This window comes from Elephas maximus, chromosome 8 (genome assembly GCF_024166365.1).
Source record: "Elephas maximus indicus isolate mEleMax1 chromosome 8, mEleMax1 primary haplotype, whole genome shotgun sequence".
In the NCBI taxonomy this organism is placed as follows: Eukaryota; Metazoa; Chordata; class Mammalia; order Proboscidea; family Elephantidae; genus Elephas; species Elephas maximus.
This window is the reverse complement of record NC_064826.1, coordinates 19,134,064-19,157,861: the sequence shown is the minus strand read 5'-3', so window position 1 is coordinate 19,157,861 and position 23,798 is coordinate 19,134,064. Positions and strand designations below refer to the sequence as shown.

Below are 23,798 nucleotides of genomic sequence, written 5' to 3'. Positions count from 1 at the left end.
TATTGCAGCTCTGCTTACAATAGCAAAAAGCTGGAAGCAACCAAGGTGTCCATCGGCGGATGAACGGGTAAATAAATTGTGGTATATTCACACAATGGAATACTACGCATCGATAAAGAACAGTGACGAATCTCTGAAACATCTCATAACATGGAGGAACCTGGAAGGTATTATGCTGAGCGAAATTAGTCAGAGGCAAAAGGACAAATATTGCATAAGACCACTATTATAAGATCTTGAGAAATAGTAAAAACTGAGAACACATACTTTTGTGGTTATGAAGGGGGAAGAGAGGGAGGGAGGGAGAGGGTTTTTTATTGATTAATCAGTAGATAAGAACTGCTTTAGGTGAAGGGAAAGACAACACTCAATACATGGAAGGTCAGCTCAATTGGACTGGACCAAAAGCAAAGAAGTTTCTGGGATAAAATGAATGCTTCAAAGGTCAGCGGAGCAGGGGCGGGGGTCTGGGGAACATGGTTTGAGGGGACTTCTAAATCAATTGGCAAAATAATTCTAGTATGAAAACATTCTGCACTCCACTTTGAAATGTGGCATCTGGGGTCTTAAATGCTAACAAGCGGCCATCTAAGATGCATCAATTGGTCTCAACCCACCTGGAGCAAAGGAAAATGAAGAACACCAAGGTCACACGATAACTAAGAGCCCAAGAGACAGAAAGGGCCACATGAACCAGAGACCTACATCATTCTGAGACCAGAAGAACTAGTTGGGGCCCGGCCACAATAGATGACTGCCCTGACAGGGACCACAACAGAGAACTCCTGAGGGAGCGGGAGATCAGTGGGATGCAGACCCCAAATTCTCATAAAAAGACCATACTTAATGGTCTGACTGAGACTAGAGGAATCCCGGTGGTCACGGTCCCCAGACCTTCTGTTGACACAGGACGGGAACCATCCCCGAAGACAACTCATCAGACATGAAAGGGACTGGTCAGCGGGTGGGAGAGAGATGCTGATGAAGAGTGAGCTAATTATATCAGGTGGTCACTTGAGAGTGTGTTGGCAACTCTTGTCTGGAGGGGGGATGGGAGGATAGAGAGAGAGGGAAGCTGGCAAAATTGTCACAAAAGGAGAGACTGAAAGGGCTGACTCAATAGGGGGAGAGCAAGTGGGAGTACGGAGTAAGATGTATGTAAACTTATATGTGACAGACTGATTGGATTTGTAAATGTTCACTTGAAGCTTAATAAAAGTTAATAAAAAAAAAAATCAGTTGGATTCCTATACACCAATAAAGACAACGATGAAAAGGAAATCAGGAAAATAATACCATTTATCATAGTCTCTAAAAAAAATTAAGTACTTAGGAATAAATCTAATCAGGGACATAAAAGACCTATACAGAGAAAGCTACAATACTGCAAGAAACCAAAAGAGGTCTACATAAATGGAAAAATATACCATGCTCATGGACAAGTAGATGCAACACTGTGAAAGTGACAATTCTACCCAACACAATTCATAAATACAATGCAATCCTGATCCAAATATCAACAACACTCTATAAAGACATGGAAAAAATTATCATTAACTTTATATGGGACGAGAAGAAGTCCTGGATAAGTAGAGCACTACTGAAGAAGTAGAATAAAGTAGGAGGACTCACACTACCTGACATCAGAACCTGCTATACAGCTTTGGTAGTCAGAACAGCCTGGTACTGGTACGACCACAGATACATTGACCAATGGAACAGAATTGAGAACCCAGATGTAAATCCAACCACCTTTGGAAACCCTGGTGTCATAGTTTTTAAGTGCTACAGCTGCTAACCAAGAGATCGGCAGTTCGAATCTGCCATGCACTCCCTGGAAACTCTATCAGGCAGTTCTACTCTGTCCTATAGGGTCACTATGAGTTGGAATCGACTCGACGGTAGCGGGTTTGGTTTTTTGGTTTTGGATGGTCACCTGATCTTCAACAAAGGCCCAAAGTCCATCACATGGGGAAAAGACAGTCTTTTTGACAAATGGTGCTGGCAAAATTGGATGTCCAACTCCAAAAAAGGAAACAGGATCCATACCTCACACCCTATACAAAAACTAATTCACAGAGTAGAACTGCCCGATAGAGTTTCCAAGAAGCACCTGGCGGATTTGAACTGCCGACCTCTTGGTTAGCAGCCATAGCACTTAACCACTACACCACCAGGGTTTCCCAAAATGGAATAAAGGACCTAAATATAAAGCCAAAAACTATGAAGTTCATAGGAGAAAAAATAAGATCACCGGGATCTTCTAAAAATTAAACACGCTTATCAAAAGACTTTACCAAAAGAATAAAAAGACAACCTACAAACTGGGAAAAAAATTTTTGGCTATTACAAATCAGATAAAAGTCTAATCTCTAAAATCTACAGGAAAATCCAACACTTCTACATCAAAAATAATCCAATTAAAAAATGGGCAAAGGAAATGAACAGACGCTTTACCATATAAGACATTTAAGTGGCCAAAAGACACATGAGGAAATGCTCTGGATCACTGGCCATTAGAGAAATGCAAATCAAAACCACAATGAGATACCATCTCACCCCCACATTACTGGCACAAATCAACAAAACAGGCAATAACAAATGTTGGAGAGGCTGTGGGGAGATTGGAACTCTTATGCACTGCTGGTGGGAATGCAAAATGATACAACCATTTTGGAAGACGATACAGCACTTCCTTAGAAATCTAAGAACAGAAATACAATCCAGGAATCCCACTGCTAAGAATATGTCTTAGATAAATAAGAGTCATCACACGAATAGACATATGCACACCCATGTTCACTGGAACATTGTTCACAATAGCAAAAAGACAGAAACAACCTAGATGCCCAACAACAGATGAATAGATAAACAAACTGTGGTACATACACACAGTGGAGTATTACGTAACAATAAAGAACAACGATGAATCCATGAAGCATCTCCTAACACAGATGAATCTGGAGGGCATTACGCTGAGTGAAATAAGTCAATCACAAAAGGACGAATATTGTACGAGATCACTACTGTAAAAACTCGTGTAAAGGTTTACACACAAAAAGAAACAACCTTTGATGGTTATGAGGGTGGGGAGGAATAAGGATAAAAAAACACTAAATAGATGATAGATAATTGGTAACTCTGGTGAAGGACAAGCAGTACACAACTCTGAGGAAGCCAGCACAACTTTTACAAGGCAAGGTCACAGAAGCTCCACAGATACATCCAAACTCCCTGAGGGACCGAATTGTTGGGCTGAGGGCTGTGGGGACCATGGTCTCAGGGAACATCTTGGCTCCATTGGCATAACATAGTTTATAAAGAATATGTTCTACGTTCTACTTTGGTGAGTAGCGTCTGGGGTCTTAAAAGGCTGTCAGCAGCCATCTAGGATACTCCATTGGTCACACCCCTTCAGGAGCAAGAAGAATGAAGAAAAGTAAAGATACAAGGGAAAGATTAGTCCAAAGGACTAATGGACCACATCTACCACCACCTCCACGAGATTGAGTCCAGTACAACTAGATGGTGCCCCGCTACCACCAATGACTGCTCTGACAGTGATCACAATTGAGGGTTCCGGACAGAGCTGGGGAAAAATGTAGAGCAAAATTCCAACTCAGAAAGAAAGACCAGACTTGCTGGCCTGACAAAGACTGGAGAAACCCTGAGAGTATGGCCCTCAGACACCCTTTCATCTCAGTAATGATGTCCACTCCTGAGGTTCACCCTTCAGTCAAAGATTAACCAAAAACCAAAGCCATTGTCCTTAAGTTAATGGCAACTCATAGCGACCCTACAGCCAAAGATTGGAGAGTCCCATAGCACAAAACAAGACTAAAGGGGCACACCAGCCCTGGGGCAAGGACTGGAAGGGAGGAGGGGACAGGAAAGCCGGTTAAAGGAAGCCCAAGGTTGAGGAGACAGAGTGTTGACATGTGGCAGGGTTGTTAACCACTGTCATAAAACAATACGTGTACTCTTTAATAAGAAACTAGTTCGTTCTGCAATGATGAATGTGTGATTGGACAATGCAAGGGTAAATGCTTTTTATGCAGTGGCAAAGAACTTGTCTGAATTATGTTCAATGTTTGGAAGGAGGTAGAACTTGTAAGTGACAGACTTGGATATCTGGCTGAGGAGATTTCTAAGCACAATCTTAAAGGGGTGAGGTGGTTTCTCCTTGTCGCTTGCAGTAAATATGAGAGGAAAGAGATGAACTTAAAAATGAACTGTACAAAAGGAAAACAAAACTTAAAGATTTAGAAAATTCTACTGTATAAACTAAGAACATGTGTCTTAGAAGTTTACCAAGGAGGTGGCTACACATTCTTCTGTTAAAGAGATTAAGCCCATGACTGATGGCTGTAACCACCTACCAAGGCAGAAAAACCATCAGCTTAGTCTGATGGGGACAGAGAAAGGATGAAAGGAAAGAAAGCTGTCTGCTTCTTGGAATCCTACAGGCAGGAAACAAACAGCCCAAAGGAGCTGTATCTATTGTCCTCCAAGAAAAGAACCATCCCTGGAGCAGCTCTGAGATCAGCAGAACTATTAAAAGGAGCCCAGGAAGCAGGGCTGCATCAGTTTCAAAGGGATAGAGTCACAGTTTCCTAGGTTTAAGAGTCAGATCTTCACCAACTCAATTCTGGAGTATGGCACTGCCCCTCATGAGTGCTGGGGGACGGTGCTGCTGCTCAAAGCTGAGGGGGCAGAGCTGCTATGCCCAGGGGGCAGAAGAACCAGGCTTGCTGGTCTGAGTGGATGGGGTTGCCACTCAGATGGAATAGAAGAATGGGGCTGCCCAAAACCAAGCGAGCAGAGCTGCCTTCCCAGTGGGCCTGGAAGGTGGAGCTGAAGCCCAGGGCTGAGGGGCCACCACCCAGAATCCAGAGCGCACATGAACAGACCTTTCTGAATGGGCACAGGTATTAATGTCGCATGTGAATTCTCACCAAAGAGCAGGTGGACAAGATGACCTAGTCTATGTATGCCAGTCAGCTGGTTTCCCCAACCACTCCTGTCTGTGTCCAAATGAGCTCATAAACAAAGTGGCTACAGTAGAAGAGATGGAGGTTATATACGGACTCAGCAACATGGACTTCCACTCACTGAGGCTGATCTAGCTATAGTCACTGCTGAATGCCTAACTTGTCAGCAGCAAAAAAAAAAAAAAAAACACAACAATACTAAGCCTCCAACATAGACAATTTCTGAGAGGATCAGCCAGCCACCTGGTAGCAGGATGATTATATTGGACCAGACTACTTTTATGATGGAGGGGACAACACTTTGGTCTCACCAGAATACTTAGTCTGAATACAGATTTGCCTTCTCTGCCCTAAATATTCCTGCCAAAACTGCTATCCACGGAATTACAAAATGCTTTTTTCACCAGCATGGTATTCCACATTGTATTCTTCTAACCAAGGAACGCACTTTACGGCAAGTGAATTACAACAATAAACTCACGATTCCCATGACTCTTAAAAAAGGTAGCCTGTTAGAACAGTGGAATCACCTTTTAAAAACTCAGTTACAGTAAATGCCAGCTGGGTGACAATACTTTGCAGAGTTGAGGGTAGTAGTGCATATATTCTAAATCAGCAACCAACATACGGTGCTGTTTCTCCCAACACCAGAATTCACGGGTCCAGGAATCGAGGGTCGCAACAGGAGCGGCTCCTCTCACTACTATACCTAATGATAGACCAGCAGTGTCCCTTCTCTGCTAATGGTCTTGGCTCCTGAGGTAGGAATGCCCATATGTCCACAAGGGGACAGGGCAGTATTTTCACTAAACTGGAAACTGAGGCTCCCACTTTGGGCTCCTCATACCAGTGAGCCAAGAGGCAGAGAAGGGGACTGTTGTTTTGGCTGGGATGGCTGATCTGATTAACAAAGGCAAACTTGGATGTTATTATACAACAGGGGTAAGGAAGAGTATTCTGGAATACAGGAGACCCTCTGGAACACCACTTTGTCTTCCCATTTCCTACAAAAATAATTAATGGAAAACTATAATTGAGTAGTGGAAAACCTAAAACAGGCAGGCCTGCTAATGGCCCAGACCACTCAAAAATAAAAGTTTGGGTTGCCTTACCAGGCAAGGAACTTGCTGAGATGCTTGCTGACAGAAAGGGGAATATGGAATAGGTAGTGAACAAAGGAATTTATAAATACCATCGATGACCAAATGATCATTACAGAAATGATAGATAGTTCAGTATTTCTACCTAAGTTGACACAATTATATTTGTATGTTCAACAATTATTTTCCTTTCTTTCTCTTCTTCTTCTGTTGACCTACAACCTAATATGTGTCAATAGTAGTTAACCTTACACATCGGTACTTAAGGGATAAGAAAGAGAGAAATGTGGCTCAGCTAGAAGAATGAACATCATCTAAAAATGGATAAAACTTTGTATCCTCTTTGGGGGAAGAGGGTTTGCATGGTTTTGGTTTGACAAGGAGAGTGGCATCATGACACGGGGAAGCGTGATTTTGCTACTGTCTTTATTTGGAAGTTAAATGTGGTTAAAAGCAATGTCCATGGATGTCAAGTGGATAAATGGACTGGAATAGTTTTGAACTATTTCACTTTGGCTAAGCTGAAACAATGTTTTCCAGAATCCCCTTCCTTGTATGATTCTGAGTTAGAGTTGGCCAAAAGAGAGATCTGTGTGACATTTAGAAGACAGAGGTAAAGCAGCAGCCATTATGTTCTAAAAGCCAGGGTGGCTAATGATTATGAGAGACAGCGCAAGGTGCTGGCAGGTTTCAGTTTATCCTCACTCTTCTTCCTCCCCATTCCATGTCCTCTTCCCCAGTCCCCACCCAGCTCTTCTCAACTGCCAGCCCCACAGGCCAACTGCAACCCCAGGCCCACCAGAAACTTGACTAAGAACTTACAGATACCACAGCCACGCCCACCTCTGCAGTCTCACACCAGAAACTAGATATTATCAGTTTCTGTGACCAGATGGTAGATCTATGGGTGAAGAGCTTTATCCTTTCATTTTCACATGTCCTCTAATGAGCATTTTTAAGCTTTATGAAGATAAACAACTTTTAAGCAACTTTTGAGCATTTCAAGATACCTTTCCCAAAAACAAAAGAGCTTTTTCAGCCTAAAAGAATAAAAAACACTTACATCATTAGATTGAAATAATCGAGTCATTGCAAAGAAGGCTTCTGTGGCCTCAGTAGTTCCAAAATGTTCACCCTAAAATTCAAAACAAGTTTTAAAACTTAAAGCATTTTGAGGGTTTTCTCTTCAATCTATCTCTGCAAACATTTTTTAAAACTCAAGAAAAATGCTCTTTGTAAACATTCTGCCTCTTCAATATTTTTCTGACTTTCAATTTATAAACTCACATGGACATTTATCCACTCTTTATTTAAAATAATTCAATATCGCACAACATGCTATAAAAGCTCTTTAGCAAGAACTGTTCTAGTTTCCCTAAATAACTGATTTACCAGGAGGTAGAAAATGACAGTGAATAGAGTTTGTAATTAGAAAGGACGTTACTGTTACACTGCGTAAGAGCAGAAATCGGACTTTACACATTTCTATGCTCCATTCCTCAGCACGAGGCCTGACATATCATGGGAGCATAATAAATATCAAACTGAAAAGAATTATATTTTAGGAATCCCAGCAAACGTGGCAAAGGGGACCAATGAAAGCCAACTTAGTCACATACAGAGTAAGGATTAAAGAGCTGTTAATAGATCTCAAACTACTGGCTAGAGGCCCTAATAGCATGCCTTGGATGAGAGTTTCACAAACGTTAATGTGTATAACGAATCATTGACAAAACGCAGACTCTGATTCAGCAGCCCTGCGGTGAAGTCTGACACTCTGCATTTCTAACAGGCTCCCAGTGATGCAGATGCTGCTCGTCTGGGAACCACACTGTCCGAGCAGCAAGGTCATGGATAACCGATTCCACTAATGTTCGAAACATTGTGGATCACAGGCTCCTTGAAATATTACCCTTTCGTTATGTAATTTCTTCATTAAAAGCAATCATGTATGATACGCTGGCTCAAGAACTTTTCAGAGCCTCAGATTGCACAAAAAATTTAACTAGTCCTCAGTCTCTCTGTCATGGGTATAAGATTAAATTTTGATGAAAAACCTGAAGAGTTTTGGATGAAAGGCAGTTTATGATTTCTTAAATGAGAGTATCCAACTTGTTCACCAGCAAGAGGTCTTCCTCTCTCTTTTCCATCAATATTTACTGAACACCTACAAGCCCATGTACTTCTCAGCCATATTGCTAACCCATAAGTCCCTATGTTCTGACCTAAAACTCAGAGAACATATGCATATGTCACCTCTGGTAAAAATGCAAAAGTATTATTCTGTCAGGATCTATGCCAAGAACTAGGCAAAGAGATAAAACTAAGGTTCCCAAACCTGTTTATGTCGTTAACTGTATTTACAGTTCAGACTGTGCTTGTTAATGTCCTAATCACGATAACTAAAAGTTTCAACATAAGTTGCCCCATTAAAGAAACAAGGCCCAATTAAAAGTATATGCTGCTCTGAACCCACTTCAACTATCCAAAACTCTGCTTATGTAAGAGATCCAGCCATCTTGGACACAATGTGTACTATAAAAAGTTACATAAAACTGCCTTTGCTGTGAATACCCTGACATACAGACTAAAATGTTAGTGAACAGATACATTTTATTTAAAAAGTGTGTGCTTACTGCTCAACCTCCATTTGCAAACAACAAAAACTATTAAATCTATGGATAAGGTTCTCAGTCAAGAAACAGAGTAATGATAAAATATTCACATGGAATTCAAATTGGAAACCAGTCTTCTTACTCAGCACCAAATGGAAACGGGGGGGGGGGGTGTATATACATACAAAAAATAAGTAAATAAATCAAACCCATTGTCATCGATGTCAATGGGTTTGTTTTGTTTTGTTTTGATGATCTATCCTACCCGTCCACCTTCCCAAAACCCATTGCCATAGTGTCGATTCTGACTCACAGCGACCCTGTAGGACACAATAGAACTGCCCCATAGGGTTTCCAAGGAGTGCCTGGTGGCTTCGAATGGCCGACCTCTTGGTTAGCAGCCATAGCTCTTAACCACTGTGCCTCCAGGGTTTGCCCGCCTTCCCCAAGAAAGGTAAAATATCTACCTGGAATTTGCCTGAGATTTTGCATTGTATTTTTGGAGAGATATAAAGATCTCTGAACGAATGTAAACATTTATACTAACATTAACTAGTACCTGTTAAACTCAAAGTGGCATACTGGTTAAGCATTTAGCTGCTAGCTGAAAGGCTGGCAGGTTGAATCCACAAGCCACTCCATGGGAGAAAGATGTGATAGTCTGCTTCTGTAAAGATTACAACCTTAAAAACCCCATGAGGTAGTTCTACTCTGTCCTATAGGGTTGCTATGAGTCAGAATTGACTCGACAGGAACGGGTTTGGTTTTTTGCTGTTGCTGTTGTTGTTAAACTCAAATCAATAGGTATTTATTGAGAATCTACCATGTGGTCAGCTGGTTTAGTATCTCATGAACACAAAATAACTATATGTTATAATTCCTGTCCTCAAGAAGTTTTACATGTTATTATGTTAAATATTTTAGAGAAATAGATAAGTACTTTCCAGAAAGTACTTCACTCCATGCTATGTATTTCTACTCCAGGACACAAACCTGAGAAAAACTAAAAATAATTTACCTGGTTCAGTAAGTAAAGAATCTTGGTAAGAATATGCAAACATCTTCTTGGATTGATGGGAGTTTCATTGAATATACGAGCCTATAAAAAAAAAAAAAATATAGTATATTTTCTACATTTTCTATCACAGATGACAGCAAACCAACTTTTAATCACAATATCCAAAAACATTAGTCTTCAATGTATCATAGAATACAAGAAATTATTAGACGTAGCCTTGATCTTCCATTCTGTACTTTGCAACCCATTCCATTAAATCTAATACTTCAACTTTCTGAACTTTATCTGGTAAATAAGAATCACAATATTTACCACAAATCACAATATTTACTGCATCATATAAACACAGGGAGCTTAATATCTATAACTTCCTTCAATAACCTCACACCAAACACGTCTTCTGACATTTAAAATTCCCAGCATGTAGCAGAGTCTGTGTGTCTTTACATTTCTAAAAGCTCTAAACTCTCCCATGGCAAGTAACCCCTCTTCCTTTCCTCTCAAGTCTACATTCTCTGAACTCAGTTACATTCATGTCTCATTTTGGATGCCCCAATTGTAGCATCCCAGGGGTTCTCTGCCCGCCATTCTAAAACAAAATAGAAAAGAAAGGAGCACGATGTACTTGCAAGCCATACCTCCTGTAAGACAGCACTCTTCTCCAGATGCTGAAAAGGGTTGGAGCCACTCCCTATATGATAAAACAAAAGACATCTGTAATAGCTGTTCTGCATAAGCGTATTTACTTCCACCAGAAGGGCACTGAATGCTTGGGAAATCTCACTAAAGTGAGGTGACCACTTGGATATCACAGTGATAATCATTACTAATATGCATGTAAATGGAATGAAAGTATTTTCATTCTGGCACTATCTCTGTCGTTGCTATCCTGGAAGATCTCGGACTTCTCTTTGGCTGGAACCCTGCCTGAAATGAGAATGTCTTCTTTGCTTGCCCTCTTTGTACAAGAATATTATGACTATCTGCCATTTCCACTGCAATTAAAATGAATGAGATGATGGTGGGGCACTCTAATTTCTCTAAAGGCGAGCACTATTTTTTATTTGCTTATAACACGTACTGAGAGGCAGAAACGAAGAATTCAGCACAGAACCATAGCAACTTAAAAGCGGGAAGGGCCCATGGAGGTGAACGGACCCCACCCTCTCCCATGCTTTGTGAGGGCAGCTGAGAATGTGGAGGTGGCTTGGCCTCTTCGCCCTTTCCACTGGATTAAAGATGGGCAACAAGACGAAAGTCACTTCTGCATGCTAGAGCACTGACTTATGTTCCATGGGGCAGGCAGGTCCCAAGAAAGACTGTAAGGTAGAAGGCACCTCAACTTTGGACACGGACACACATGCTGTTCCCGTCGACCCCAGGCCCAAAAGAGGGTGCTCCCACTAGGGGCCCAGCACCCCCAGCACCCCCGCCTCTCATACATGCGCACGCACTCCTTCCACCTGTCGTGAGCCCGCCTCCACTCCTGACGGCCCCACCAGGAGGGGCTCGGAGGGGCTAAGCCGGAGAGGGGGGCCGCTGGGGGGCGGGGGGGCCGCTGGGGGGCGGGGGGCCGCTGGGGGGCGGGGCGCAGGGGCGGGGCGCGGGCGGGGCCGCCAGGAAGGGGCGCAGGCGGGGCCGCTGGGGGAGGGGCCAGGGGAAGCTCGCTCCCCGGCGGGAGCGAGGGGAGGGGTCGCGCGCACACCGGTGCCCACGCCCCCGGTGCCCACGCCCCCGGGGCCGCCGTGCCCGGAGCACATGAGGGCGGCGCAAAAAGGGGTCCCCACAGCCAAGGGTGTGCGTGAGCGGCCCAGCGCGTACCAGACTCCTCGTCCTTCTTGTCGAATTTTTTAAACATCTTGGCCCACTTCCCAGCGCCCAGACCCACCGCAACCATCCCAGACGCAGCAGCCGGCAAGCGGAAGAGGCTGCAGGAAGGCAGGCCCCGAGCGCTCCCGCCGGTTGGGCGGCCGGCCCGTCACTCCGGGAGAAGGCCCGCCCCCGGCCGCGGGCCGTCGCTCTCGCCCGGGGAGGGCCGCAGCCACGCCCTCTCTTCGCCCTCAGCCGGGCGTGGGCGGGGCCATGGGCGGGGCGGGGCCTGGGCGGTGACAGGTCGGAGCGAGGGGCTCTCCTGCCCACTTGGCCAGCGACCCGGCAGCCCACGCCTGGAGCAAGCAGGAATGTGATTTTATTTGGATGGCACGCCGCAGATGGCGACGTCTGCAGACCCCTGTCTGGAGACCGAGGCGGGAGGGGGGCCTGGAGGGTTTGTGTTCACTTAATGAGAGTGGCGTTATTTATGATCCACTGCTGGGCTCTTCCGTTGCGGAACGCGCTCTCCCCCGGCACAGTTCTGGTGGGCTTCTCTTCCAGGAGCGATGACAGGGTGAGTGGTTCCCAGATCGCCTGGGAAGTCGGCACTGCACTCGCTGACTTCTTGGAAGCTGCAACAAAGCACAGGGCACCTTGAGGTGAATGTGGATTCTACAAGGGCGCTTAATGCAAAGCGTGACCGACCAGAAAGCTGGTCTTTACTTTAACCAAGAGGGTAGATTGTGGACCGCGGACTACCCTTCCAGCCTTCGTTGTCAAACGTTTTCGTCGCTTCTTCAAAAACCAGTTTAAAACACACCGCTGGTTTACAGTCCCCTCATTTAATCCACCTCTTCTGAGTTTTTCCATCTTCAACCACACTCTTACATAACTCTTTAGGCTAACTTGCACGCACGTGTATATTCATGTTTCTCAGTCTTTTTCTAACCCGTTTGTTGTCGGTTCTTTGTCAGACAGTGTAAGTAAGAAACTTTTTCTACTTTTGGCTTCAGTTAAAACATTTTATCCAGATTCTCCTTCAATCTCTGTTCTGTTCTTTCAAGCTTCCATTGTGGGATCTTCTTCCTTCAATCCCTCCCCACTTTTTTGATGCATTATACCTTGTAAAACCTCCCTGGGTGGTGCAAGCGCTTTAGCGCTCAACTGCCAACCCAAAGGTTGCAGGTTCCAGTCTATGCAGAAGTGTCTTGGAAGAAAGACCTGGCGATCTACTTCCAAAAAATCAGCCATTGAAAACCCTGTGGAGCACAGTTCTACTAGGACACACGTGGAGTCAGAATTGACTCAACAACAGCTGGTGTGGTTTCTGGGTATACCTGGTAGATGACCCTTGAATCTGTTCCTTATCTCTACTGCTGACTCCTTAGCTCAAGTCTTCATCAGCTGTTTCTTGGACAGCCGCCTTCCTGGCCCTGCCTCAAACCATTCTCTATGATCTTTATTTCTTTGGATGCCTGGTAAACATGGAACACTACTGCGGGGAGGGAGACTGCTAGCCTTCTCTTTTGCCACGAGTGGAGACACTGATTCAACTTCACATAAGTAAAACAAGTATCCACTCATTTGTCTTGATGGAAAATATGAAGTCATAACTCTAATAGATGCTGCAGATCAAGATATTAAGCATTCTGTTTAGAAATGTAAATTGGGTGTATCCTGAACAAGGACCATGCCCTTGCAAAATTAGAGAAATTCTGCCTTTAAATATGAATTTAAGCTGCACTGTTGATATCCTTACATATGGTATCATTTAAGATTTAACTCTAACTTTACTAAATGGATTCTCAACTATTACGTTTGCCTTATCTGGCTTATAAAGTTCAAACCATACTTCCCAGGAAGAATTTCCCTTGCAGGAAATAGATGGTCTCATTGTCATTTTTACTGGGACTGAAACGAAACAGGTTTGGGGGAAGGAAGGAGAACCTCTTCCTTTTCTTGGGCCAAGGGTATTAGGAGCCTTGGCAGAAACAGGTAGATAGGCCAGGAGATTCCCAAGAACAAGTAACGTACTAGAGGCCCACTGGGAAGCTTAGAGGAACTGAGGCTGGGTTTGAGGCTAAGCTGAGAGTAAGTAGCCTCTTTTAAAGCAATATAACTCTCTCTGCTGTCCTTTAGCTTTCCTCCACACCCATGAAGTTTTGTTTACCACTACAGCTTTGCTTTAGCTGTATATATGGGAGTTAAGACAGGCAGTGGGTAAGGTGGGGTGGGTTGGTAACTAGGAGCAGAGAGGCCTGAAGAAACCAGTTAAGGGATGGTATGGTGTAACCTGGGACCTCTGGGACTGTTGCCCTGAAGATGGTTGGCAAAGGTGTTAGGTAATCAATCACTAGGATAACTGTAAAACAGTAAACTTACCTTAAAAAAAAAAAAAAATCTGTTGCTGGTGGACTTGAACTGCCAACCTTTCTGGTTAGCAGCCAAACACTTAATCACTGCACTATCAGGCCTCCTAAATAGACCTTAATAAAACCAAAAACCAAAACCATGGCTGTCAAGTCAATTCTGACTCATAGTGACCCTATAGGACAGATTAGAACCGCCTCATATGGTTTCCAATGAGTGGCTGGTGGAGTCGAATTCCCAACCTTTTGGTTAGCAGCTGAGCTCTTAGGAAGCCTCAAAAATCGCTTGAGGAGAGAAACCTAGTAGGAGGAATGGACTTTATCTTGAAGCCATCAGCTGGTGAAGTCTGGGAACTCATTAATTATATTTATAATATACAAATGTGTGTTCAGTGACCTAATATAGGTCCCAATAGCCTACTGGATAAAACCCAAGTTCTTATTTATTTACTATAAAAGGACTTCATGGTCGGGTTCATCTGTCTCACGTATTTAAAGTGCTATTATCGGTGCTTGGTAAGTGTTCAACGTTAAGTAGGCACCCCACAAATATGAAGAGCATTCTCATTGCACCCTCTTCGATGCAGCCTTATCCCAAGCCCCTTCTGTCCAATGCCCTACCCCAACCCCAAAGAGACTTGAGGACTTCTGAGATTTGCTTATCCTTTGGCCCTTCTAGACCAGTTTTCCCCAAAGTGTGTTATGCATACCGTGGATGGTTTTAGCTGCTACCTAAATACACATTTTAAAATTTAATTGTTATGAGTTTGATTTAATGTGTATCAGAAAAATATATAATTAGTATATCAAACCCATGATGTCAAAGATATAGTATTGATTAAGACAAGAGTGAAAAAAATCTTTTAAGAGAAAAATACTAAACTGACATGGCAAAAACTATTAAAGTGGTAGGTGGTGGTATTTGGGAATACTGTTCTAGAGCTTTCTTGACATGTAAGGCTATAAGCAGGGACCAAAACCTAGCACCTTGATCAGTTCCTAGCTTCTATGCTACAAGGAAAAATATTCTTTAGGACCACCATGAGAAATACTGATTTGCCCATATCTCCAGTCCCCAGAGGTTCTACCTCCAGCCGATATCTCAGTCCAATAAACCATTGCTTTGAAAGAAAGGAGCTTACCGTCTTTCCTCATATCTCTTTTACCGATTGGAGAAAAGGCAAGCTGAGGGTACATTTTTTTCTGTTTCCTCAAGGCATAGACCTTTGAATACTCCCCTTCACTCTTGAAATCATTGTCAGTGGAAAACCTTAACAAAGAAAGCTCACTTAGTAGACCCTAGGGCAGGGGGTTAAAGAAACCAGTCATTTGACAGTAAACTACATTCTCAGAGACTCTGAGAGAAGAAGGGACAATGATTAAAGGGTGTTGATTGGGACTGGGTGGGAGTATTGTTCAGTGGCAAGGGATGCTTCTAAAACCTTCTACTGTAAAACCTCTGGAGAACTCCAGAATCTCCCCTCTCCTCTCCAAGCTAGATATAGGCTGCTCTATCATTTAGTTTCAAATAAAATCTCGTTATCTTTGTGTTCTCATGACATATTGTTGTTAACCATAGCTCTGAACATGCTCTGCCTTCATTACTGTCTCTCTTTCATCACAGTATAAATGAGATTGGGGGTCATGTAAGGTAGCTGTGTCTTATGCAGTTGTACATACAACGTGCAATCAAAAAGAGTTTGTCAAATTGTATTGAAAAGAGACAGTACAATGAATGAGGAAAAATAGGAAAGACAGGGAGTACAAGAAGAGCCAGAGCTTCACCTGAACCATTGCTCTTGCTTGGATGCAGGATCATCCAACTGGGTCACGGGGAAGACTGGTTTCAGCTGAGGTCTGGGCTTTTTTTTCTGAGGCATCGCGGGCAGGTAGAAGCTTTCAGAGGGTTTGTGCTGACTTTCCTGCAACAGACAGAAGAAGTGAGGGTAAACTGAGTTCCCTGGGGCATAAAGCATGCCCTAAATGCCTGGGCTAAGTTCCAGTTCTAAAATGATGCAACAAAACCTGTCAGATAAGGAAATGGGAACTCAGAAACCAGAACAAGAGGAGGCGTTTCCCTGAGTGGGGTAATACCTATCTGTCTTATTGCATGATGACTTGTCCAAAGCTTGGTCAGTTTCCTAAGTAGTTGACTGAGCTTGTCCACTGGCCCTTTGAAGTGAATGGCAGAGAAAGGTACCCATTTTTAGAAAGATTCAATAAGTGAACTGCTTGGGAAGCTCAAACTTTGGTAAATTAGGAAATGGACCCACAGGGCACTACCTTCTTTTCTCAGAGATGGCTGCCTCAGCCACATGCCACCCTGCCTGAAGTGGAAGGCTATAGAATGGGATGTTCTGTAAAGTAATAATTTCATCATTATTAAAGTCATAGAACCAAAGACTTCCAGAAAGGATCTGAAACATCAAGTCTGACCTTCGCTATAACAAACACTGACAGACATGTCTGACACGTTCCACAACTTGCCTGCTAGTACTGGCTCTCTTATACACATCTATGTGTAGGCATATGTGTAAGGAAGTTTTCTTGTACACGATCCTAGGCTCATGAGAGATTGTCACATTTGCCCAACAAGGGAAGAAGGGGTTACAGTACAACTATTAAAGAGGCATCACAGACATTAGACATTTCTCTTCTTGGGCTCGATCTTATTCCAGATAGCCCCATAATTGTCTTTGACAATCACAGCCTTATCTCTGTCCATTAATAAAATTATTTGGCTGATAGCGCGGTTTTGCTGATGAAAATGATCAGGTCCTGCCTCCTGTCTGGAGGATTCTCCAAACGCCAGCAGTTGGAAGAAAGGTCTTCCTGCATCAAGGTTACATGATTGCTTTGTATTTCCTTCTCTACCTTGAGCAGGGCAATCCTGGCCTGGCATCTGTCCCTTTCTCAGTGTATATTGCCCATGACCATGAGAAGCAACCCCTGAGCCCCATTGTTCTTGTATTCCTCATCCCATTAAAATTACTCAATGGCAGTATCCTGAAAGCTTACCTTCAAAGGCTCAACTTATGAGACCCAAGAGACAACAGGCACTTAATTAATTAATTCTATTGTCAGCATAAGGGTCCCTGGTGGCACAGTGGTTAAGAACTTGGCTGTTCACCAAAAGGTCAGTGCTTCAAACCCACTAGCTGTTCCTCAGGAGAAAGATGTGGCAGTCTGCTTCTGTGATGATTACAGCCTTGGAAATCCTTTGAGGCGATTCCACTCTGTCCTATAGGGTTGCCATGAGTCGGAATTGACTTGACAGCAATGAATTTTTTGGTTCTTTATTGTCAGCATATACCATTGGACATTAGCATTTTATTTTCAATTTGGAAAGGAATCTCTCACTGCCCTCCATCTAGAAACGAAGCAAAAGCTGGTCCCAGCATCAAATTTCTATTACAATTAGATTCTTTTTGTTTGCACTTTCACTTATCTAATCTCCTTACTTGATTAAGCCCTTTCTCAAGGCTGTCAAGATCTTTTGATGATCCTGATTCCTAAATATCTCTTAAATAACATTTCTTCATTTCCTCTGCAACTTGATTTAGTATCACTCACCTTAACTATTGTATTAACATCATAACTAATCTTTCTGATTTTTGCCTTTTTTGCAATGAATGTGCCTTCCACCCACCCTCCAAAATGGTCTTTCTAAAATGCAACTTGGATAACATCCTTTTGCTCTCTTCCATCTCCCTGAACTAACCTCATTTTCTCATGTCTGCATCCCATTGTGTTTCCCTCAGATTCGAATACTTTCCTATTCTTCATCAGTTGTCACCTTCTCTGAAAAGTCTTCTCTGATTACCCCTTTTCTACCAACGGAAACACTGCTCTCTGTTGCTTCTGTATCTCATAGGTTCTTCTATTATTCGTATAGCCCAGTAGTATCATAACTACTTTTATATATCTAATTTATACATGCCTCTCCTATTAGGCTCCTGTTGTATATGTTTTCTCGACTTTGAGCAGGGTAATGCTAGCCTCATAGCAATGCTGTAAGAACAGAATAGAACTGTCCCATAGGGTTTCCAAGACTAAGTCCTTACGGAAGTAGACTGCCACATCTTTCTCCCACAGAGTGGCTGGTAGGTTCAAGCCATCGACCTTTTGGTTAGCAGTCAAGCACTTTAACCACTGCACCACCAGGGCTCCTTCTGGCAATAGGTTTTTTTGTTTTGTTTTGTTTTGGAATGCTGACATTTGTCCTTTCAAAACAGAAACTGTCCCATAATCTTTATATTTTGGTTCCTAGCTTAGTGTATGCTCAGTAATCGTTTACTGAATGGAATTTGAACTCCTTTAGTCTAGAACAGAGTCCCGAATGTCCAGCTATTAGGATAGTAAATTCCCAGCTCTGCTCTTCTTCCCCTCCCCTGATACCCCTGACCAATTTGCATTCTTACTCCTTTTCCATTTAGATACTCATTTTGGTTCCTGATTTCTTATTTCCTGATTCATCTTTTACTACTTCATTCTCAACTAGAAATCAGTTTACTCTTTGTCCATTAAAAACTGAATGTCTTCACCCAAAGAGGAACAGTTTCCAATTAAGACTTGCAATAAAGCTTCATGACCTCAGATTTATAGAACTCTGATTCTGGGTCCTTCCCAGCTGTCTAGATTCTGTTTTGTGGAGCATATGGCTGAGAACTAAAATAGTGAATACCATTTTCTGTATTAAGTTCGCTCTCTTCCCCAACCTAACTCTACGGGGTGTGTATTTAGGGTGCCAGGGAACCTCTCCAGGTGTCTTTACCTTGCTCAGGAGCTCCTCGGAAAAGTATTTTGGGGCAATGTCCTTTCCTTGCAGGTTGATTGAGGAGGGAGGCGGGTTGTTGGTCATGATCAATAAGGTCTTATCCTGATCATACTCTGTTACTTTTAACATGAAGCTCCTGATTCTTTTGTTTCGTTCCAGGAATTTGTGCAGGGCCGTAGGCTTTGAAGGCTCATAAAACTGGGCCTAAACAGACAGATTTCCAGAGAGATAAAGAATTCGCTCAAGACAAGAAGGCTAACACATTAGTTGGCTACTCTTTGGCCTCTGCGGGATAGGGGCAGAGGACAGGCTGGACAAACCTGCTCTGAGATTTATTTATCAAAAAAAAATCTGAAGCTCTCTTCCCTTAAAGACAAAACCCCACACCAAATCTGTTGCCATCAAGTCAATTCCAACTCATAGCGACCCTGTAGGACACAGTACAGCTGCCCCACAGGGCTTCCAAGGAGCACCAAGTAGATACATACTGCTGACCTTTTGGTTAGCAGCCTGAGCTCTTAACCACTGCACCACCAGGGCTCTTCCCTCAAAGCATTCCTTGCAAATAGACTAAGGGGTTGGGGAAGTGAGATGGAAGGGTTTCTGGAATAAAAGGAACAAGACTTAATTCTTCTAAAAAAGTAACATAGCCCCCAACATAGCAAGGCAAACAGAAGTGTCAGAAGTTTCTACATGGCCTAAATGGAGCCTTCTCTACAACTCTCTCTGAGGCAGGGGGAAAACTACCAGGGACCAAATTTTCTTACTCAGGGAGTTCTCTGGGGCCAATGCAACCCTAACCTACAGCCTCCCACCCACCAAGATGCCTACACAACCACATTAACATGCATAACAAGCACAACCTTAAAAAGGCAAAGCAGTCACAAAGGACAGCATGCCACTTCAGGCAGGGGTGCAGAAAGGGTAGTCCCACTGAATTTTGTGTTTCTGTCAATATGAGGAAGGCAGAGGGTTAGGAAGGGAGAGAGTGGAATAGCTCCCAATTATAAAAAAAAATTATAGATAAGTTTTTCTCAACTTTTATTTTTTTCAATATCAGCTGCAGGGACCACCTTCCTCCCAGTTCCCCCTCCCACCTTACCACCACTATTCCCAGCACTGCCTCTGGGATAGTGGCCTAGCAGCAGCTGTGCCTCCCGTTCTTGGAGTAGGCACAGTCACAGAAGCTTGGGGACACCTCTGCACCGCTGCTGAAGCTTGCTCTTAGAGATCTTGGGGAAACGCTTTTCCACCTACCAAATTTGGATGGACAGTGTAATGCCAAAGGTTCTGTAGAACAAATATTGATGGCCCGGCTTCATCAGAAATCTAGAGACAGTAATCAAAATTAGAGGTTTCAAGTCCACCTATCCTAAACAGTATTCTGTTTCTTATCTCACCTTATCTCACCAAAAACTAGTCTCTAGCTTAAGTTAAGTGAGGAAAACCCTGGGCTTCATGTTTTACACTCTGGGTTTCTGGGACAAGGGCCACAGCAAGGGGACTGGGCTCTGAGGCACCCTCCCAGGGAAGTGTGTGAACTGAAACACAGAGCAGCCTAGTGAAATGTCAGGTAGAGGGTGAAATACACCAGGGCAGCACTGAAGTTCAGACTGGGATAGATTACTGCATGAGATCACACTCCTTTCTTCTTCCTTTTCTACTTCAATAGCAGTGACTTCGGGCTAAAATCTAACATGGAAGACATCCCTTAAGGAGAAAGCAAGTTAGGAAAGGGCAATAGCCTAAGGGTTGTGAATGGAAGGTTGTCGTCAGGACAACTTGTCTAGCTGACCTGGGAGCAAAATACAACAGTGCATTTTGCATGTTTGAACAGCTCTGCAGTATATGGTTTTTCCAGAAATGTTGCAAAAATGAAATTTTGGTAGCACTTTGTCTGCCATTTTGCATTTTGGTTACTGGTGGATTGTTGGAAGGTCATGTCTGGTGTCAGAGGCACTGAGGCTCTTCCATCTCCCTCCTGCTGCCCCCCAGTGTTGTTGCCTGCCCTCTTGATTGGCCCTAAGTTATCTAGCGATGAATCAAAAGGGTACGAACACAGGGAGATCAAAGTTCGGAATCACCTTCTTTGGCCTTGGTATAGTCAGAAATCAGAACAGAGTTGGGGAGCAGGCCCTACCTGAGGATCATCACTTCTAAAGGTCGCCCTGCCTCCAAGGAGCAGGTATGGTGATATTCACTCCAAGGTGAGGTGCAGACACCAGGGAACATGCAGTGAAAGGGGGAATAAAGCAAGGTGAATGGGGAAGAGCGAAGTGGTAAGAATGGGACAGAATGATGGAGTGGGGTGGGGAGTGTTAGCTCCAGAAGAAAAATCTCATGAATTGGCAGTCCTTGGGGCTTGGGAGAGGAAAGGAGGTAAAATAGCAGAGCCCCTCCATACGTTCCTGCAGGGAGGATGGGGTGAAATGTGGGACCAATCCAAAGATGCAATCATTTGAATTTTAGCACCTTCTAGTGCCTGAGGTCTATTTGTTAGACACAAAAATATCTGATGAAAAACCTGCTTCACAGATATGACATGTGTGATACATTTAGAATCATAGAAGTCTAGGAAAAATTTCCTTGGGGAAAAGGTATAAAGCATTTTCCTTTTATAGATTTTTCTTTAAAAAAATATTTTTAGGGGGGAAAGATCTTGAGGAAAATGCTTTTACTCCTGAATTTTCTTGGGGTATTGCACCCCTGTTCCAAATTATTCTCCCACCAGACTGGCCAAATTGGAATATGTTTTCAGTTTGGTATGTTGAATTATATTATCTCCGGCTGATAAAATAGAAGTTGGTCCGGAAAAGCCACGTGAATGTGATAAACCAAGGAAAGCAACCAGGATACCCAGTGGAGTTTTGCTGCAAGAGGTGGCAGCAAAGTCTAGGTGAGTTGAGGCTTAACACTCTGTTAAGCCCTAAGATAGGTTTCTGGTCCCTGTGTTTTGTGCCATGATTTGTTGCTGGTATGTCGCTGTCTTTTCTTTTCTATATGCCTCTGTTTCTGTTTCATAAAATTAGATAAATTAACCTTGTTTTCTATATAAACCTTGACCCCACCTTTTTGCTTTCCAATAGGAAATTTGTGAGATCCAGCTTATGAAATACTCCAAGCATCTCTAAAGAACTACAAACAAGCATTTGCTAATGTTCTGCCTGACCTCTTCATCGTCGACAATTATCTCTTTCACCAATTTAACTGGTTTGACTTCTGAAGTCTTTGATTTGCTACCAGCAAACCTGAAAAAGAGGTAGATCAGTCAGTGCATCCACGGGCAATTAGTAGGCAGGGTAAGCACAGGCTTAATTGTGCTTACTTGCCAATCTATAGTGACCAGTTTCACAGGGGTTTGATTGATGTGGTGAAACCCATGTGAAATTGGTCACTACAGTTTAGTAAGTAAGCCTGTGCTTACCTTGCTTACTGGGTAATCCGTCCCCTTCAGGGATTGTAAATTTGAAAAGATGCTTTGATTTTGTAGGAACGTGCTGTGGGGTTGGGAGAGAGAGATGCCAACCATACCTAGAAGCAGAATCTTTGATGTGGTGAAAAACATGAAATTGTTCACTACAGATGATCTGGTAAGCAAAGTAAGCACTATGCTTACCTTGCCTATTGGATAACCTGCCCCTGGTTGCATCTTCTGACTAAGAGACCTAGCCTTCTGCATGTTCTCAAACCACTCTTATCCCCCCAATAAAGTTTGGAAGCTTGGTTTAGAAGATCCCAATTTAGGTGATCACTAATTGAATAGATATGAGTAGCAAAGACCAGGACTCACACAACCTGCATGCTAGAGGAAAACCTCAGTTGAACACATGGGGCCATTTGGAGACATGAGGGTATTTGATGAATTGATTTCTTCTAAAATAGGGCTTTTAGGTCACTCAAGGAAGTGCTTCAGTAGACTGCTTAAGGAAATCCTTTTGGGCAACTAGACCCTCATAAGATCCTTAAAGAAAGACCACTTTCTGTTTTGAACGCTTATCTGCCTACTCTTCTCACACATAAAAATGGTCCTACCTTCAACAATCATTAGCCCTAGCTCTCAGCCCAGCAGTGCCCATCTTGGGCCACCTGATGCTTTCCTCTTGCCAAAGCTACCCTAGTGGCATAAAACACAGTCCAAGGTCTGGCTCCTGATTTGGGGATTGTCAGTCAATCAAAGTGTATTTAGTGAGGTTCTAGTTTGTGACTGGCACTGTCCGAAGTGCCATGGGCTACAAAATAAGTGAGTACAAGATGGTATTTATAACTCAGTTGGGCAAACAAGATTACACACGTGGCATGTCTCTTTTGGCCCATTGCTGTTCACCGTTAAGTGGTCCAACTCGAGGCTGGTATTCGCCCAGAGGCCAAACTCAGTGCCCCTCAAGAGTCCATGCTCTGTAGGGGTTCAGTTCAATCCAAATATCCTTTTCTTAGCTCACAGCGTGTGCCCAGCCCTGGTATCGATCCTGTATGGAAAACAAGAGGAGACTGGTAGGTGCTGCTGTGGATGCAGAAATGCACAAGACATGATAACCCTCACCCTTGAGGAATTAACAGTTTAGTTGGTAAGGGGGGAGGGGAAGGAGGTGATTATTAAATGAAAATCACTAATGACCAAAAATGTTAATATATTAGGTCAGCTACTTCATCTCTTGGGGCCTCAGCTTCCTCATCTGTAAAATGGGAAGAATTAAACAAATGATTTAAAAGTGACTTTCTAATTCTATGATCTAAGATATGCCTGCAAAATGTCCTGACATAAAATTAATATACATGGGTAGGGATGAGCCAAAACCCCTCTTCGTAAGTAAAGAAAGTTGTGGAACAAAGATACTAATTGGGAAGGGTACCATATCCAGCTGTTCCAAATGTCTTAGAGCTATTCTCAGCAAATATGACGGCCATTTTAATAAAAGCTAATTCAGAAAGAACTCATATCCGCTATGGCTATTATTATGTAGTGACTATAGTCATGCTTGGTAAAGTAGAGGGTTGGCAAAAAAGAAGGAGACCCTCAGTGAGATGGATTGACACAGTGGCTGCAGCAATGGACTCAAACATAGTAACGATTGTGAGGATGGTGCAGGACTCGGCAGTGTTTCATCCTGTTGTGGGT

At 43.2% G+C, this 23,798-nt stretch overlaps 2 protein-coding genes across 2 annotated transcripts in view; both read right to left on the bottom strand.

Annotated features, from left to right (window-relative positions):
• Nucleotides 1-11,679, bottom strand: part of COPG2 (COPI coat complex subunit gamma 2) — a 572,624-nt gene extending 560,945 nt beyond the window's left edge. The window contains exons 1-4 of the mRNA XM_049894309.1: nucleotides 11,546-11,679; nucleotides 10,363-10,415; nucleotides 9,725-9,805; nucleotides 7,155-7,226 (exon numbers count right to left, since the gene is read on the bottom strand). Coding sequence (XP_049750266.1) covers nucleotides 7,155-7,226; nucleotides 9,725-9,805; nucleotides 10,363-10,415; nucleotides 11,546-11,621 — 282 coding nt within the window. The 5' untranslated portion in view covers nucleotides 11,622-11,679. The remainder of the gene's footprint in view (nucleotides 1-7,154; nucleotides 7,227-9,724; nucleotides 9,806-10,362; nucleotides 10,416-11,545) is intronic.
• A 319-nt stretch (nucleotides 11,680-11,998) lies between these two features.
• On the bottom strand, nucleotides 11,999-22,361 carry TSGA13 (testis specific 13). The gene is made up of 6 exons (XM_049894623.1): nucleotides 22,299-22,361; nucleotides 19,940-20,011; nucleotides 18,680-18,886; nucleotides 15,691-15,827; nucleotides 15,048-15,175; nucleotides 11,999-12,168 (listed from the first exon to the last, which is right to left on the bottom strand). The coding sequence occupies exons 1-6, from the start codon at nucleotides 22,359-22,361 to the stop codon at nucleotides 11,999-12,001; spliced, it is 777 nt and encodes a 258-aa protein (XP_049750580.1).
• Between the last annotated feature and the right edge of the window lie 1,437 nt (nucleotides 22,362-23,798).